The sequence below is a fragment of the Myotis daubentonii genome, chromosome 3, assembly GCF_963259705.1.
Source record: "Myotis daubentonii chromosome 3, mMyoDau2.1, whole genome shotgun sequence".
Lineage (NCBI taxonomy): Eukaryota > Metazoa > Chordata > Mammalia > Chiroptera > Vespertilionidae > Myotis > Myotis daubentonii.
Window position 1 is genome coordinate 55,925,481 of NC_081842.1, and position 19,289 is coordinate 55,944,769.

The following is a 19,289-nucleotide window of genomic DNA, read 5'->3' on the forward strand; positions in this document are numbered from 1 at the left end:
TTGCTTGTTATTGATTTCAACTGACCTGGTAAGATGAATCAAGGCATCTCTTCTAGTGGATTATTTTTGGGAGCTAAAATAGACCAGAACAGTCTGTTTTTCAGTATCCTCCCATGCTCTTAAATTGTTTGACTCAATTTATTTTATCTTTTCCCTTTAAATGGACATAAATTGTTAATGGAAGATTTCTTTCTTGGTAAATAATAACATAGCCAGTTTCCTAACACTTAATATTGTTCTGTCTGATCTCTGTCTAATTATTTGATCTGGAATAGTGAGACAGTAGTACTGAATTAGAGTTATACTCTCTGATTTAGGTGAGTAGTGCACAGATGGAAACCATTATGGACAAGGTTCTGAAAAGGTCAGCCTGGCTAGCTTAGTCTTAGAGATGTCTACTTTGCTTTTTCATGATTGTGTGATGTAATTTATTATAAAAGTACTACATAGTCATTCTAAAAATTAGTACAGAAGAGAACAAAGTCAAAGTTTCTTGTTTTCAACACTTGCCTACTCTAATTCAAAGTGATAACTATTAATATTGATAGCCTTCTGGAAATTTTAATTTATAAACAAACATACAGAGTAGAATGTGTGTGTGTTTCTGTATAATTTATAATTATAATATATATGTTATGAAAACAACATATATATTTTGTTTTACATAAATTAGATAATGCTATTTGTATTTTTTGTTAGTTTTTTAAAAAATACATTTTTATTGATTTCATAGAGGAAGGGAGAGGAAGAGAGAGAGAGAGAGAGAGAGAGAGAAACATCAATGATGAGAGAGAATTGATCAGCTGCCTCCTGCATACTCCACACTGGGGATCAAGCATGCAACATGGACATATGCCCTGACTGGGAATCCAACCATGACCTCCTGGTTCATAGGTTGACACTCAACCACTGAGCCATGCTGGCCAGGCTATTTGTATGGTTTTGAAATTTGCATTATTTAATAACATAGAAATTTCCATGTTATTTATATAAACTGGCTTACTTATTTTAACATCTGATTTAATGGTATACCTTATTTAATTTAACTACTCCCCTATTGATGGATATTTACATTATTACTAGATTTCTTTGAATGAAATAATGGTGAAAGGATCATGCTTGTATGTATAGATAAAAAACATAGATTTCTTTATATACAAGCATGTTCCTTGTATATATATCTGTATATAGCTGCACTATTTCTCTAGGCCAGTGATTTTCAACTGGTGTGCTGCAGAATTTTAGTAATTAGTTTTTGTGTGCTATGTGATGGAAAGGTTTGAAAAATCTCTGCTCTAGGTGTATGTCTTTAAGTGAAATATAACATTCAAACAGAAAAGGACACAAATTGTAAGTGATGAATTTTCTCAAAAGTGAACATCCTTTTGTAACCACTACCCAGGTTAAGATATAGAATATTATCAGTATCCCAGAGGCCTTCCCCACCCCCTTCTGTTCCTCTTACAACCCTCCTGTAATTCTTAAAGATAACCATTGTCCTAATACTTTTATCATGGTCCATTAGTTTTACCTGATTTATTTTTTTAATCCTCACCTGAGGAGTGAACATATTTTTCCCATTGATTTTTAGAGTAGAAGCAGGGGTGGAGAGGAGGGGGGAGAGAGAGAGAGAGAGTGAGAGCGAGAGAGAAGAGAGATTAGTTGTCTCCCTCCCCAACCAGAGCTGGGGAACAAACCTGCAACCTAGGTATATGCCCTTGACTGGGAATTGAACCCAAGACCCTCTGGTTCGCAGACCAACGCTCTAACCAGTGAGTTCACCAGCCAGGGCAGTTTTACCTGATTTTAAATTCGGTGTAAATAGATTCATTAACTCTCTACTTTAGTATCTGCTGTTGTTGTTTTGCATTGTTTATGAGATACATTCACATTATTGCATGTAGCAGTAGTTTATTTGCATTTCTGTATAATCATCAGTTGATAAAAATATATCAAGATGTGTTCATTCTAGTGTAGATATTTAGATTGTTTCAAGATGTTGACTGTTATGAAAAGTGCTGCTGTGGGTATTCTTGGATGTGTCTTGGTGCATGTACGGAGTCATTTCTGTTGGTTATATACTTAGGATTGAATATGCTGGGTGTGTATATGGTCATCTGTAGTAGATATTATCAGAAGTTTTTCTAAGTGGTTTTGCCCATTCATACTAATTGCTCCATGTTCTTGAAAATTGGTATTGTCGGTGCTTTTAATTTTAGCCATTTTGGTGGTTTGATAGTAGTATTGCAATGTGATTTTAGGTTGCATTTTACTGATAACTAATGTAATCAAGTACCTTTTCATGTTTACTGGCAATTTGGATATTGTTTTTTTTTGTAAGGTACAAACTTACCTTTTGCTTATTTTTCTGTTAGGTTTCTTTCTCTTACAGATTTGTGGTAAGAGTTCTTTATCCATTTTTTAGTTATATATGTTTAAATATGTATGTGTGTGTGTGTGTGTGTGTATGTGTATCAGCTATCTTTTCTACTCTGATTTGCCTTTTTACTCTTTGAATAAACAGAAGTTAATGTTAATAAAGTTCAGTTTACCAGGTATAAGTCTTTTTCTATTGGTTGGTGTTTAAGAATTCTCTGCCTATCCCAACGTCATTAAGATATTTTCCTTTGTTAACTTCTAGAAGCTTTTATGGTTTTTTTCCCTTTCATTTAGGTGAATAGTCTATTTGGAATTGATTTTTGCTCATGTGAGATAGGAATCAAGATTTACTTGATTCCCCCCCTCCCCCATTCATTCATAGAAATTTTTTGTTTTATTTTTCTGCCTAGTGTTGCAGTTTTTAAAACAACTCAGAATATTAAAATAATGATAAGAATGTTTTTAAATTAATGGTAGGGATTTATATTAAGACTGAACTTAATACTTTTTAAGATTATGAAGTAACACATACTTGTTTGAAAAAATGCTAAAAAATTTGAAAACTCTAGAGAAGATAAAAATTGCTGTGATTTTACTATAACTTTTCATTGTTAGCATTTTAGTGTTTCCTTTTTTATTTTTTGTGATGTATTTGTGTATTTGTATAAAATTTGCTACATGCATATGTATTTGTGTTTGTATAAAATTGTAAAAGTCTATATGTTCATAACTTAACCTTAAAGCATGAATATTTCACTGTCATCAATGTTATTCAGAAGTAAGTTTTCTAACTGCATAATGTCATATAGCTATAGTGTAATTTATTTCACTGATTATTATTGAAAACTAGACTTAGTAGACTGTTTGCACTTTAAAAGTTATATAAATAATGTGATGTTATACGTAAACATTGTTGTCATGTGATTATTTCTTAAATATACATTTTTTAAAAATACATATTTTTATTGATTTCAGAGAGGAAGGGAAAGGGGGAGAGAGAGGTAGAAACATCAGTGATAAGAGCGAATCACCGATAGGCCGCCCCCTGCACACCCCCAATCCAGGGATCGAGCCCGCAACCTGGGCATGTGCCCTCGACCAGAAGTGAACCTGTGACCCCTCAGTCCGCAGGTTGACACTCCATGCACTGAGCTAAGATTTTTTAAGGCTCTAGGTTTATATTGGCCAGTTTGTAGGTGAGAGAAGTTGACCATTTCTCCCTTTGGTAGAGTATGAAACTCCAAACTTAATATCTTTATAAATGATCTAGAGTAGGAAATGTGAAATATAATTTCTATAATTTGTATGATGTTGAGGAAAACAACTGGAGTTGGTTTTGGGGGAAATGTAGAAGAAAAATAAAAGTTGTCTTTAGATAGGAGACTGGGGTAATATAGCTTATTGAAAGACAAGGAATTTGGATGGATGTTCTAATGTGAAAGGAAAGATTATTTTTGGCAATATTGAGTTTTAGAAAATAGAATGGTTAAGTGATGTTTTATAGAAATTGGTATCCCTTTTTGTATCTAAGGAATTACTCATCTGTAATTGCATAATCTTATCTAATAAAAAAGAAAAATGTAAACTGACCGTCACTTCGCGATGCACACAGCCAATCAGGAGCAAGTATGCAAATTAACCTGACAAAGATGGTGGCAGCCCCAACCCCCAGCTGCTCTGGGCCTCTGGGCAGCGCACCTTCCTGCCGTGCTCCACACCTGTCAACTGTCCTTGCCGCCTCCCTATGGTCCAGCCCTCGGCCTCAGAGGCAATCTTCTGGTGCCTGAGGTCGTAGCTCCCGGTGTCTGGTGTCTCCCTCTACCCCACCTCTTCCCTGCTGCTCTGGTAAACAAAACTCTAGCGTTGGAGCAACCCCGTGGCACAGATGCGCGCAGGAGCTCGCTTGGTGCACAGTTAGTGTCCTGGGCCAGCCAAGGGGCGATGGTGGCAGCCATGGCGGCAGCGTCAGGCGGCTCAGCTTTGTTTTGAATAGATGAAAGAGGCCACCTACACAGTAACCCAAATTATCAGATCTCCCTCCTCCCTATCTCGCCAAATCAAGAGGGGAGGATGGGCGGGCAGGAGGGTGAGGGTGGAAGAGGAAGAGGATGAGGAAGGGGGCCAGTTGCATCCCACTTTCACAATGGGAAAGTGAAACGCATTAGCACACCCAGCCTCTCCAGTCCTCCTGCCTCTGCCGCCACTGTACAGGCTGCCAGAGCGAGCCCGCTGTGTGCAGGCAGCCAGGGGAAAGAAGGCCTATTCTTGCATGAATATTTGTGCATCGGGCTTCTAGTAATTAATAACCATAAATATTTGAGTAGAATTTGGAAGTTTTTAAGATGCTCTTGATGTAATCTCCTTTGATATTTTGATGTGTAAGAGTTGGATATCACTACTGCCACTAATTAATAGATGAGGAAATGATAATGATAATAAGTAGCATCAAGAACCTACTATGTACTGCTGTGTACTAAAGTTGATGCTTTATGTATGTAATCTCTTAACTCTATAGAAATTCCATGAGGATTATTTCCTCCATATTACAGGTGAAAAAAGTTTCAAATGATTAAAATTTAGTTGATCAGCTTTCCTGCTAATATTACTATTTGGAATTAGATTGCATTTCCTGTAACTCCACCCTGTGCTTTTCTTTCTTTGCCATACTACTTCTGGAAGCCAAGTTTACCCAGATAATAATTGGAAGAGGTGGGATTAAAACTCAAGTCTTATGCTTCATGTAAATATTATTGGTGTTTTGTCTACTTTGCTCTTTTAAAAATTATTTTCTTTTCCTTTAGTAGTAGACATTATAGAACCACTAGAAATTTTTTGCACATTCTGGCAAACTATAGTTCATATGTGGAAAAATAAAATATGTTCATGCAAAAGTCATTTTTAAATAAGTTTGAATAACTTAGATTTATTAATGAAAATAACACCAGGTTAAATGATATACAGTCTTGGTTTAAAGTCCTAGTTTTGAAACTTAATAGTTTGGGTAAGACACTTAACTCCCTGAAGTTTTAGTTTTCTTGTTGACAACATAAGGATAAAAAGGAATTCACAGATCACAGTCGTCTGAATCTGAGTTGCTGGATTTGGAAGATTTGTTTAAATTTTGGTTTCCCCTCTTAAAGGGATTTTAGACAAGTAACCTAACCTTTGTAAGCCTTAGTTTTCTTATTTTTAGGATGAGATTCAAAGAACTAACCTCATAGTGTTATTGTAGGATTACATGCAATAGAGTGCAGTCTAGAAACCATGGACCTCGCCCCCAACTTTCCCAACCATTGTCTTCTAGTAACTGGAGCAGTGTTTGGCACATAGTAAATGTTAGATACATCTGAGTTTATTATGCTGAGGAATCACAAATTTGTAGAATACCATATAAATATTGACTATTTTAAAAACAGCTTTATTGAGGTATAATTTATACACAAAAGTCTGCACATATTTAATATATACAATTTGGTAAGTTTGGGATGCTAAATATTTTTGTAGCTAGAAAAAAATTGTAGTACAGAGTTCACATAAACCCATCACCCAGCTTCCTCTAATATTAAAGCTTATTCAACCATAGTATAGTTATCAAAACCAGGAACTTAATGCTGGTAAAATGCTATTCACTAGTAGTTTTACAAATCTTATTTATATTTGTTTTTCCCTTAGTGGCCTTTTCTTAAACCGGGATTCAATTCAGAATTCCACATTTCATTTAGTTGTTGTATCTTCTTAAGTCTCCTTTATTCTGTAGCATTGCTCAGTCTTTCCTTATCTTTTATGATCTTGACACTTGATGAATATTAGTTGTTTTGTAGAATTTCTCAGTTTGAATTTGTCTGATGCTTTCTCATAATTAGCTTGAGGCTCTACATTTTTTGTCAGTCCCACAGAAGTGATGTTGTGTTCCCAGTACCTCATATCAGGTAGTACAAAAAGTGGGTATGTCTTATTACCAGTGATATTAACTGTGATACTTTATTAAGGTGCTACCTGCCAGTTTTCCCCCACTAAAGTCACTAGTTTTCCCTTTGTAATTGACAGATATCTTGGAGGAGGTACTTTGAATCTGTTTAAATATTCTGATTTTCTTCAAATTTTACCTACTGATTTTAGCATCCATTGGTGGACCCTACTGGCTATTGTTAATGTGTTTGCTTAATTATGATTTGTATTTTTCTCATTTCTTCTGTATTTTGTTAATTGTAGGGCCCCTTTCTCCCATTTATTTTCCCAATTTATATCAGAACTAGAGGCCCAGTGCACGAAATTTGTGCATTCAGGATAGGGGGGCGTCCCTCAGCCCAGCCTGTGCCCTCTCGCAGTTCAGGAGCCCTCGGGGGATGTCCGACTGATGGCTTAGGCCCGCTCCCACTGGGAGCGTCAGTCGGACATCCCCCGAGGGCTCCCAGACTGCGAGAGATGCTCCCGCCACTGCCGCTGCACTCACCAGCCATGAACCTGGCTTCTGGCTGAGCGCCACTCCCCCTGTGGGAGTGCACTGACCAGGGGGCAGCTCCTATATTGAGCATCTGTCCCCTGGTGGTCAGTGTGCATCATAGCAATCGGTCATTCTGCCGTTTGGTCGATTTGCATATTAGCCTTTTATTATATAGAATAGGATGGCTATCCATTGTTTTCTGTGACTTATAACCCAATACTGACATTATTTATTTTGTTGCTCAAATTGTCCCAGCCTTGCCCATTAGGAGCTCTTTCAGACTGCTTTGTGTCCTTTGACATGTGCTGGTCTTTTTTCAGGCATTTTCACTTCTGGCACCACAAGATGTCCCAAGGTTGTCTTATATTTTACCCTGACCAACTTTGGAGTCAGTCACTTCAAGGAACCCCAGTTCTTTTATTTGGATCATGATATTTAGAAACTAAAGTTTTGAGTGCTAGGTGTGTTGAATGTCATTGCTCCTTGGTGATCTCAGCAGACACTGTTAGGAAATACATGTATGTCTGCTAACCCCCCCACATCTATAGTAATTTCATTATGTTGCTGGGGCCCTGGCATCTGTATTAAAAAAGATTGAATGGAGAAGAAGCAGGGAATGCAGAATATAGTTAAGTATCTAGGTCAGTGGTCCTCAAAATTTCTGGTCTGCTTTAGTCTTGAAAAATGCTAAGGATTCCTAACAGCTCTTGCTTATGTTGGTTATATATCAATATTTGCTATTTTAGAAATTAAAACTGAGAAATTTAAAATTTTACTTACTAATTTATAAACAACAGGTCCTCTTATATGTTAACATATAACATTTTAAATGAAACCTAACCTTATTTTTTTAAGACAAAATTTAGCATTTGTTTTACAAATCTTCTTATTGTCTGGCTTATTAAGAGAACGGGATTCTCAAATTTGCTAATTCATTTCGTCTCTGGTGACAGCACATGTTAGTTAGCTTCTGCAAAATACCTCTGTATGCTTGTGAGAGGAGAGTGAAAAAACAGCAACACAAAAACAGGTATTATGAAAATCTTTTTTGATCTTGTGGACCACCTGAAAGTGTGTCAGATACCTTCAGGAGTCCCTGGACCACATTTGTGAGCCACTGGTATAGATTTACTGAAACTCTTACAAAATAGAGGTGGGATAACAGATATTCTAGAGGGATGAATCCAGAACAACTGCCATGAGAACAGGAGAGAACTTAAATCATGATGTTAGGAAGTTGGGAATAGAATTTCCCAGTGAGATAGGTAGGACTGGGATGGGCAGCACTATTTCAGGTAGGATAAATTGATCGCTCTGTCTGCTTTATCTTATAACTAGAGGCCCGGTGCATGAATTTGTGCACCAGTGGGGTCCCTCAGCCTGGTCTGTGGGATTGGGCCGGAACCGACTCTCTGATATCCCGAGGGGTCCCGGATTGCGAGAGGGCGCAGGCCAGGCTGAGGGACCCCACTGGTACACAATCGGGGCCAGGGAGGGATGTGGGAGGTTGGCCAGCAGGGAAGGATTGCGGGAGGGCTCCAAGGCATGTCTAGCCTGTCTTGCTCAGTCCTGATCGGCCAGACCCCAGCAGCAAGCTAACCTACCAGTCGGAGTGTCTGCCCCCGGTGGTCAGTGCATGTCATAGTGAGCAGTTGAGCGGTCTTAGCATATCATTAGCATATTACGCTTTGATTGGTTGAATGGCCTACTGGTGACTGGACACTTAGCATATTAGACTTTTATTATATAGGATTATCTAAATTATAAGATGCTGGTATAACAAGCCAAATGCAAATTTATAGTGAGAAATATCATAAGGAAGTAGACTAGAATGTTTTTTTGAATTGTAGACCCCTTAACCTTTTCGTTATTGAAAGATAGTTGTGGACTTTCTCAAACTCTGATAAATGTAGTTCCTTTCAAAATTGTGCATGCAATCATAGGTTAGTCCAGTGATGGCGAACCTTTTGAGCTCTGCGTGTCAGCATTTTGAAAAACCCTAACTTAACCCTGGTGCCGTGTCACGTATAGAAATTTTTTGATATTTGCAACCATAGTAAAACAAAGACTTATATTTTTGATATTATTTTATATATTTAAATGCCATTTAACAAAGAAAAATCAACCAAAAAAATGAGTTCACGTGTCACCTCTGACACACGTGTCATAGGTTCGCCATCACTGGGTTAGTTGGAAGGGAGGGTTATGGTTCATGATTCACACAAAGGACTGTCCATCAGTCTGCTACTGCCTGTCCCCACCCGGTTCTGTGGCTTGGTGAGCTTTGAATCAGAAATCTTCCTGTTGGCTGGTTACCCCTAACTCTTCTTGCCAAAACCATTCTGCAAACACACACACACACACACACACACACACACACACACACACACACACAGTTATATGCTTGATCTTAAATTTCTTCCTTTTTGGACTCCATGAATACTCCCAAATATTGCTAACATTCTTTCTTTAGAGAGCATGTTTGTAGTAAAATTAATTATGTAATACTAGTATCTTTCTTTTTATGTTTTAACACTTGCTCTCTTTGTGGTCACCTTGATTCAACTTGTTTCCTCAGCAGTGTTTTGAAACAAATTCCTCCTAGTGATAGTTAAACACATCCTTTTTTTATTTGGCTATGTAGTACTTTTACTCTTAGAATAAATTTGGGAGCAGTTGTTTTGTCTGCGTGCTTACTAGAGAGAGATACTTCTTTCAAAGAGTTTGGCCATATGAAGAAGGAAGTTGTTAGAAGAATTTTGGAGATTTTTTTTATAGGGGAAGTTTAAGTGTGCTTTTAGGCAGAGAAGTAGCTGGTGGAGTAAGAGATTATTTTGGAGAGAGTGAAGCAGCAGAGCCTTGGAGATGGGTAGGAATGGAATCATAGCACAGAGTAAAGAGGAAAGCACAAAGATACCATGACTTTTTATTCAAATAGGGACAGGAATACCAAAAATTAAATTTGAAAATTGAAAGGAGAGTAGAGTTGGTTAAGGACAGATACTTCTGTCAAATGTCCTAGGTCTTTTCTGTAAAGTACATCATAAAGAATCTTGAAAGCTGAGCTGGGAGTATATAATTATGCCATGGGCAACAAGGAGTTATGGTAGATCTCTCATTGGGGAGATAACAAGAAAACAGTTTTATATTAATTTATTCATGGAAGAACATATTGGGGAGATGATAATACCCTAAAACAGCAAGGTTGATAAGGTTAATTGAAATGAACTGGATGCTGCTGGATGTGAATGTAGGACATTGAGATTGAAGAGAAGGACAAGCTCATTCTAAGGAATCACCTTCTTTTTTGGGAGTTGGGTAGACCAAAACTTGTAAACAAAATGAAATATTTATTCATTACCTACTGCGTCTGGCAACATTATTTTAGGTACAATTACATTTGTTGTATCACTTTTTAATATTGAGTCTGGAAGAAAGAAGTCGAGGAGAATAGCACGTTTGGAAGCAAAATATAAATGAGTGATATACATGATAAACTTGTAATTCTGCTTAAGTCCTGTGCTTCATCATCCATGAAGCCTTTTGCAGTTATATCAAATCTGATTAATTTGTCACTTTCATTCCTGCCCCTTATACCCTGTTTCATTCATTTAGGTTGAGCCCAGCATGTGCTGTCTTGAATTAGTTTGTTTGTTTGTTTGTTTATTTATGCTAATGCATCAAAATTCCCCATTTACATGTGAAGACCTTTGAAAAGGAGACTATTTATTTATTTATTTAAAATTTTATTTTTCAATTATAGTTTACATTATCTTTTTGTGTTAGTTTCAGATTACAGTGTAGTGGTTAGACAATCATATACTTTACAAGTGATCCCCTGGTATTTCAAGTACCCACCTGGCACCATACCTAGTTATTACAGTATTATTGATTATATTCCCTATGCTGCACTTTACATCATCCCCGTTGATTATTTTGTAACTACCAATCTTCTTAATCCTTTCACCTTTTTACCCAGCCTCCGAATCCCTCTCCCCTCTTGCAGCCATTAGTCCGGTCTCTGTATCTATAAGTCTTTTCCTGTTTTGTTTGTTCCTTTATTTTGTTCTTTAGAGTCCACATATAAGTGAAATCATATGGCATTTGTCTTTCTCTGCCTGACTTATTTCACTTAGCATAATACTTTCTAGGTCCATGCATGCTGTCACGAATTGTAAGATTTCATTCTTTTTTTATGGCTAATATTCCATTGTATACATGTCCCACTCTCTTTATATCCACTCACCTGCTGATGGGTACTAGGGTTGCTTTTCCATATTTTTTTTCCATATCTTGGCTACTGTAAATAATGCTGCAGTGAATATAGGGGTGCATATATACTTCCAAATTAGTGTTTTGGGTTTCTTTGGATATATGCTCAGAAGTGAAATCTCTGGGTCACAAGGCAGTTCCATTTTTAATTTTTGAGTACACTCCATTGTTTTACATAGTGGCTGCACCAATCTGCATTCCCACCAACAATTTCTCTTTTTCACCTCTTCACCAACACTTGTTTGTTGATTTGTAGATGATAGGTATTCTGTCAGGCATGAGATGATACCTGATTGCGGTTTTAATTTGCATTTCTCTGATGATTAGTGACATTAAACATCTTTTCATATGTCTGTTGGCCATCTGTATGTCCTCTTTGGAGAAGTGTATATTCAGGTCCTCTGCCTCCTTTTTAATTAGATTGTTCGTTTGTTTGTTTGTTTGTTTTGGGGGGTTATATGAGTTTTTTATAAATAAGTTCTTAAAAAATAAGGGGTATTAGCCTGGTCAGTGTGGCTCAGTGGTTGAGCATTGACCTCTGACCCAGGTTGTGGGCTTGGTCTCCAGGGGGGGACGTATGCGCGGTAGCCAATTGGTGATGTTTTTCTCTCTCTCTCTCCCTCTTCCTTTCTGTATGAAATCAATAAAATATATTTAAAAAATAAAGTTAAAATAAGGGTATTAGCTGCTTATTGGATATATCATTGGCGAATATCTTTTTTCACTCAGTAGGTTGACTTTTCGTTTTGTTGATGAAGGAGACCTTATATTTAGAATCTGTTCTCAGTGTCTGGCATTATGCTCTACACATATTAGAATCTCAGTGAATTTAAAGCTTTGGTTGTGTTATTTTAGACTGAATTTTAGCATATGGCAGGCACTTACTGACTGTTGAATAAATAAGTAAAGCTGTTACGAAAAGTACCAAAAAAGAATATCTTATTTTCAAATATCAAGATAATGTATAGGTTAGTTTTTAAATTGAATTTATTGGGGTGACATTGGCAAATAAAATTATAAAGGTTTCAAGTACACAGTTCTGTAATACATCATCTGTATATTGTGTATTCACCAGCCCAAGTCAAGTCTCCTTTTAGCACCATTTGTCACTCTCTTCTTTCCACCCTCCCCCCCCCCACTCCCCTTTCCCTCTGATAATCACGATATTGTTGTCTGTGTCTATGGGTGTTGTGTGTGTGTGTTTTGCTTAATCCCTTCACCTTTTTACCCAGCCCCGAAACCAAGACAGTTCTTTCTCTTCTTTTTCTTTTTTTTTTTTTTTTTAACCAGAAATAGTGAAATAAGTCTTGAAAAAGAAAGGATTATTCTGTGTTCTGGGCTTGAGTTATTAGTATTAGAATTAAGGAAAAGAATTTTTCATACAGAGAAGTCTATTTATGTTTAAGGTTGGGAAAACATCAGAATAATTATGAGATATATTTTAGAACTAGCAAGAAAGAACCAGCTTTGACCTTGGTAAGGGGTGAGGAAGTATTGATACTGTAGCACTCAAAGTTTCCTAAGGATGCCGAGGACGAAGTTACATGAATGTAGAGGGAAGATATGACATGGGAGTCTTGCCTACCAGCTTCCCCACTCTCATAGTGGGAGACCCCGAGGGAGCTTCAATCTGTGGGTGAGTCTTAGAGTTTAAGTGGAGAAATGTCTGGGTTTAGTCAAATCTTACGAATGAAGGATGGGTAGGGTGTTTGTGACAGTGTTAATGGCAGCTCTGGTTTAGTAGTAAGAGCAGCATTGAAATTTAACCCTCAAAGGTAGGCATGAGGTTTCACATGGGTCTAGGTAAAATAGTAAAACAAGTGATGGGGAAGAAACCAGCGGTTTTATTTTTGTTTTTATTTTAAAGTTAATTAATTATATTTTTAATCCTCACCTGAGAATATGTTTTTATTGATTTTAGAGAGAGAAGAAGAGAGAGGAGAGAGAGAAAAACATTGATGTCAGAGAAACATCCATCAGTTGCCATCCTGTATGCCCCCCAGCCGGGAATTGAACCCTAGACCTTTTGTGCATGGGATGATGCTTCAACCAACTGAGCCACACCGACCAGGGCTATTTTTGTTTTTTAAGAAATTACCATACTTCCTAGTTTATTGTTTTCATGCTGCTTTTAATAAATATGTTTTGAAAATCTAGCAAACCAGTCTTTTCTTTTTTTTTATTTTTATTTTTTATTGCTTAAAGTATTACAAAGGGTATTACATATGTGTCCATTTTTTCCCCCCGCCCTAGACAGTCACCTAGCCTCCCCTATCCCCTGGTGTCTTATGTCCATTGGTTATGCTTATATGCATGCATACAAGTCCTTTGCAAACCAGTCTTTTCAAATATCACCCAGGTGTAGATGCTTGCTTTGATTAATTACATTTCATTTTACATAGGTGAAAAGTAACACTTTTCTTTTAAAGAGAACTTCATTTTCTTTTAAAGATAGTTCTCAAGAAAAGAGTAGGTAACTTATGGATGAATTAGTGTCTTTTTCGTTGTGCTTCTTCAGACTTTTTGTAACTCACTTTTTCTAGCTGTCTTATTATTATACCCATCACTTAAAGTTTTTGTATTTACTGACATCTTTTCTTTACACCTTAGACTGGACCATATACTTTAATGTGTAGTTGATTATGTTATATATAGAGGAGATTACTTTATTCTACTTATCAGCGATAGCCTATTGGAGCATTCTAAAAATGTAACTTGCTATATGCCTATTACCATTCATAATGCTTTGATCCATTGATATATCTAGATTTGGGTCTGCTTTCACAATGTTAACAGTGTGCCTTGTATTTGAAAATGCAAGTACTACTTTCTATATATGTCAAAATAACTAATAGGCTCAGATACATTGTATTAATCTTGTTCACTGCATATAAAGGCTCATCCTTGGCTTGTGAATAATTGGAATTTCAGAACTTATTTGTGCATTTACTTTATGCTCCACTTGATACTTTTTCTAAAAAGAGTTCCTGTTTCCCCTGTTTCTTATTGCCTCGTGCTATATTTTCATGGTTTCTTTGCAATCTGTAAGCTGACAGAAGTGTTGGAACTACTTTAGTGCTACTGCAAAATAGGACAGAGCAGTTCAACAGATGCTTATAGATGGTCTGCCATCATTTCTCCTTGTCTCATATTTAGCCCAAGTTTGTCACTTTTAGTTCCCATCACTTCAGATGGTAATAACATGTTTGAATGTTCCAAATAATGATACCAAAAGAAGCTTTAAAAAATGATCACTAGTATTCTATAACCTGATGGAATTATTGGCTGAATAATCATTTACATCATGTTTTTGTGCCAAGGTTCTCCTTGATTTGCGATTCCCATACTGCCTACATTCCAGGGATTTATGAAAGCTTTCAGTTCCTTATTTTATTAGTCTGAAATCCCTGGTTTATGTTGCATTTTCCTCATGAATCTCACACACTGTATCTTCCAACTTTACACAATAAATCTGTAAGATGTTTATAATTTTTTGCATCTTTTAAAGTGTATTTTATTTATTTAATATTAATGTTTTATTTAAATTCTTTGTTGTTTAAAGTATTATTACATATGTCTCCTTTTTCCCCCATTGACCTCTCACCAGCCGTTCCCACCTCCCAGCACATGCCCTCACCCCCTTACTGTCTGTGTCCATTGGTTATGCTTATATGCATACATATAAGTCCTTTGATTGATCTCTTACCCCCCCCCTCCCTCTGAGGTTGGACAGTCTGTTCTATGCTTCTATGTCTTTGGATCTGTTTTTGTTCAGCAGTTTATGTTGTTCAATATATTCCACAATGAGTGAGATCATGTGATATGTATCATTCTCTGACTGGCTTATTTTGCTTAGCATAATGCTCTCCAGGTCCGACCAGGCTGTTGCAAATGGTAAGAGTTCCTTCTTTTTTATAGCGGCGTAGCATTCCATTGTGTAGATGTACCACAGTTTTTTAATACACTCATCTGCTGATGGGCACTTAGGCTTTAAAGTGTATTTTAAAAATGTAGTCATTAGCACATTTTACTTCCTGGATTATTATCAAGGATTTTTTTTAAAGCTTATGAACAACATAAATTTATTTCTCATGTTCTGGAGGCTGGAAGTTTTAGCTCAGGATGCCTGCATGATAGGGCGAGGGGCCTCTTTCAGATGAATCTTCTGATGTCCTCACATGGTGCAAGGGTCCAGTGTTTTTTAAAATATGTAATCTTTAAAATTTTTAAATATTTTTATTGATTTCAGAGAGGAAGGGAAAGAAGGGGCGGGGTGGGGAGAGAGAGAGAGAGAGAGAGAGAGAGAGAGAGAGAGAGAGAGCGAAACAGAAACATCAACGATGAGAGAGAATCACTGATTGGCTCCTTTCTGCATGCCTCATATTGGGGATTGAGTCTGCAACCCAGGCATGTGCTGAGAATCAAACTGATCTCCTGGTTCCTAGGTTGACATGCAACCACTGAGCCACGCTGGCTGGGCAAAGATCAAGCATTTTTAATATTTCAACTCATAGCTTCTTGAGTTGAAAGTTTTTTAGTTTTAAGATTCTTCTGTTTTCATTTCAAAGATAGATTGAAAATGTGGCAGTGGATGACTGAACACCATCAATTCCTTATGAGAATTGACACTACCATTAGTGACCTTAGAACCCTGTGTACATTAAAACCTCATATAAGGGACTAATTCAGGTGAGGGGTGTCTGTTAAAGCTGAAAGTCCATTCTGTATAATAAAAGGCTATTATGCAAATTGTACCTTCAACCGGGAGTTCGACCAGGGGGCAGGGCTAGCCAGCCAACAGCCTGCAACCCCTCCCCTGGCCAGCCCCACCCTGATCACCCCCCCAATCAGGGGTGGGGCCGGCCAACCTCCCGTAGCCCCTCCCCCCAGCCGGCCTGGATCAATCAGCCCCGATTGGGGCTTGCTGGCCAGACCCAACCCTTGCACAAATTCGTGCGCCAGGCCTCTAGTTATATAATAAAGTATGTTTTCCAAATGGGTATATTAAAAATTTGACAAATTAGTTAATTTACCTGTTTTTACTTATGTAGACACATTTGTGTCATTAAAATTAAGTATGTGTGAAAAAGTTTAATTTCACAGAAAAGTTTCCTGCATGTATTACAGTAGTTTCAAATATATACTGAATAGGTCTGATAAGTGAGTCTACTCACCAGTCACTGTGAGTAAACACATGCACATGGCTAGGGTGTGGCTTAGCGTAGGCCAGAACATCATCCAGCACAAGCTAAAATTGCAGTAGGAAGTCACACCACTGCCACTCGAGATAACAGAACCAGTTACTACTTGAGAGTGGTGGGTGTGATCATTCACTACACATTGTTTATGAGTGGTGACTCTTGGATTTAATATATAGACTATAGTAGATATGTAATATTTACATAGGTGAAATTACTACAGTGCTTTTACTATAACATATGGCCTATCTGCTAAAGTTTGTTAAAAATAACAGTGACTTAATAACAAAAAAATAACCTGTTAATTATAAGCAAATCTTGGTTAAAAGCATTTTAAAATTAATAGGATGTTAATTTTCATCTATGACTTATGGACTGGAAATTTTGTCTGTTAAATCCAGAGTCCATTAAATCTAGGTTGACAAAATTGAGGGTTTACTGTATTCTTTTTTAGGACAAACAGCTCTTCATATCTGTGAAAACTGAGATCTGAAGATAGATAATATTGTTGATATCTTAATTTTCTTGTAGTAGTTCTATATTTATTGTGTAGTTAACATCATGCCTTGCACATAGCAGGCAGCCTAAAACCATATGCAGTTCCATAAACATACTTGGTAATGGTTTATTGGAGAAGCCAGGAAAATACTGGTTAAAAGTATTATGCTTAAAGGTAATTGGATTTTCATTATTTGTCTTACCTTTCTTTGATGTGATTACCTTTAGAATTTTGTTGTTTTCCTGGTATTTTGTAAATTGAGAGACAGCCCATTGTGAAGTCAAAATACTCCTTTTATCGCCGACTATTTTGTTGATTTTTTTTTTTTTTGGATTTAACCTTTTTAGTGTGCTTTTAACTTTAACATCACTTTTCTTAAATGTGGGAATGAAATTGATGTTTCTGTTGACTTCCACTTTATTCTGGTAGGTCTTATAATCATCTTTTCCCAAGACTTCTTTATTATTTTTTTCCAGATAATTGTTTGTAAAATCTTAGTTTATATACTCACTCTTGATTCTTATTTTTCAGTTACCTATAAATGAATTCTTCAATGAGCTATTTACTTGAATACACTCATAGATTATCCAGGGAGCCATATTTATGTAGGGTTAGCAAAGGATTAAACATGCAGTGTTGTTTTGGTTGTTTTTTTGTGTGTGTGTCACAATGGACTTTATTTCTAAAATTGGCTTTCTTTTATTTAACAGATAAGTGTAAAGCAGGAAATTACTTTTACTGATGTATCTGAGCAACTGATGAGAGACAAAAAACAAATCAGAGAGCCAGTAGACTTACAGAAAAAGAAGAAACGGAAGCAACGTTCTCCTGCAAAAGTAAGAATATATTAAGGTGGTGGTCCCTAACCTATTAATCCCAAACTGTTGGTTAATCATATGGGCAGAAATGTGACTGGTCCATAAGGCAGCTATATAAAGTATCATGTGGGTTAGTAAAGTTGGAATGTAGCATCAGCTTCACTAGGAGGAAGGGGTGCATGCCTGCATGGAGGTGGTGGGCCATTGCTTTAAATTTTTTCACTTTGCTTTCACTATGTCTTTTTTCTAAAAGCAAACTTCTTCCCCTTTGTCTCTCTCTTTAAAATCTGGCAGATGGTATGCAGTGGCCTGCTTTTCATTTATATTACTTTTACTTATTTTAATATTACGATTTTAGGAAAATTTAGTATCGATTTTTCATCAGAAAAAGGTTGTAAAATACTAGTATTAGAATAGAATGTAAGCCTAGCCAGTGTGGCTCAGTGGTTGAGCATTGACCTATAAACCAGGAGGTCACAGTTCGATTCCCAGTCAGGGCACAGGCACATGCCTGAGTTTTGGGCTCAATCCGAGTAGGGGGCCTGCAGGAGGCAGCCGATGAATGATTCTCTCTCATTATTGATGTTTCTCTCTCCCTCCCCCTCTTCTTTCCTCTCTGAAACCAATAAAAAGTATGTATATGAATAGAATGTAAGCTTCATGAGGACAGGGACTTCATTTTCTTCACAGGTATATCCCAAGAGCCTGGAATAGTAGACACAATAAGATACTCAATAAATACTTTTTGGGTATACTTTCCTCATATAGTGAAGAAGGCTTTTTTAAAAAGATCATATTATAACATGACCTCTTTATTTTATTATATTTTTATTTTTATATTTATTTATTTATTTATTTATTTATTTATTTATTTATTTATTTATTTTTATTGATTTTTTACAGAGAGAAAGGGACAGGGATAGAGAGTCAGAAACATCGATGAGAGAGAAACATCGATCAGCTGCCTCCCACACACTCCCCACTGGGCATGTGCCCACAACCAAGGCACATGCCCCTGACAGGAATCGAACCCAGGACCCTTGAGTCCGCAGGCCGACGCTCTATTCACTGAGCCAAACCCGTCAGGGTGACCTCTTTATTTTTTGATGGCTAATTGTTTTTGCATATGTGATTTAAATTATAATTATCATTTATATATTTGTACTAGAGGCTCGGTGCACGAAATTCATGCACGGGGGGCGGGTGGGGGCTTTCCCTCAGCCCAGCTTGCACCCACTCCAATTGGACACCCCTTTCACAATCTGGCACCGCTGGCCCCTAACCACTCACCTGCTTGCCTGCCTGATTGCCCCTAACCCCACTGCCTGCCTGCCTGATCGCCCCTAACCTCTCTGCCTGCCTGCCTGATCGCCCCTAACTGCCTCTGCCTGCCTGCCTGATCACCCCTAACTGCCCTCACCTGCTGGCCTGATTGAGCCCCTAACTGCCCTCCCCTGCTGGCCTGATCTCGCCCCCAACTGCCCTCCCCTGCCATCCTGATCTCACCCCCACTGCCCTCCCCTGCCAGCCTGGTTGCCCCCAACTACCCTCCCCTGCCAGCCTGATCTTGCCCCTAACTGTTCTCCCCTGCCGGCCTGATCTTGCCCCTAACTGCCCTCCCCTGCCAGCCTGATCTCGCCCCTAACTACCCTTCCCTGCTGGCCTGATCACCCCTAACT

At 37.5% G+C, this 19,289-nt stretch overlaps 1 protein-coding gene across 8 annotated transcripts in view; it reads left to right on the top strand.

The window, feature by feature from the left end:
* The window catches only part of ZNF148 (zinc finger protein 148), a 159,823-nt gene that overhangs the window by 103,815 nt on the left and 36,719 nt on the right, over positions 1-19,289 (top strand). For all 8 annotated transcript variants that reach the window (XM_059687594.1, XM_059687595.1, XM_059687591.1 and 5 more), the window contains one exon: positions 17,503-17,628. In XM_059687594.1, the coding sequence (XP_059543577.1) occupies positions 17,503-17,628 (126 nt within the window). The remainder of the gene's footprint in view (positions 1-17,502; positions 17,629-19,289) is intronic.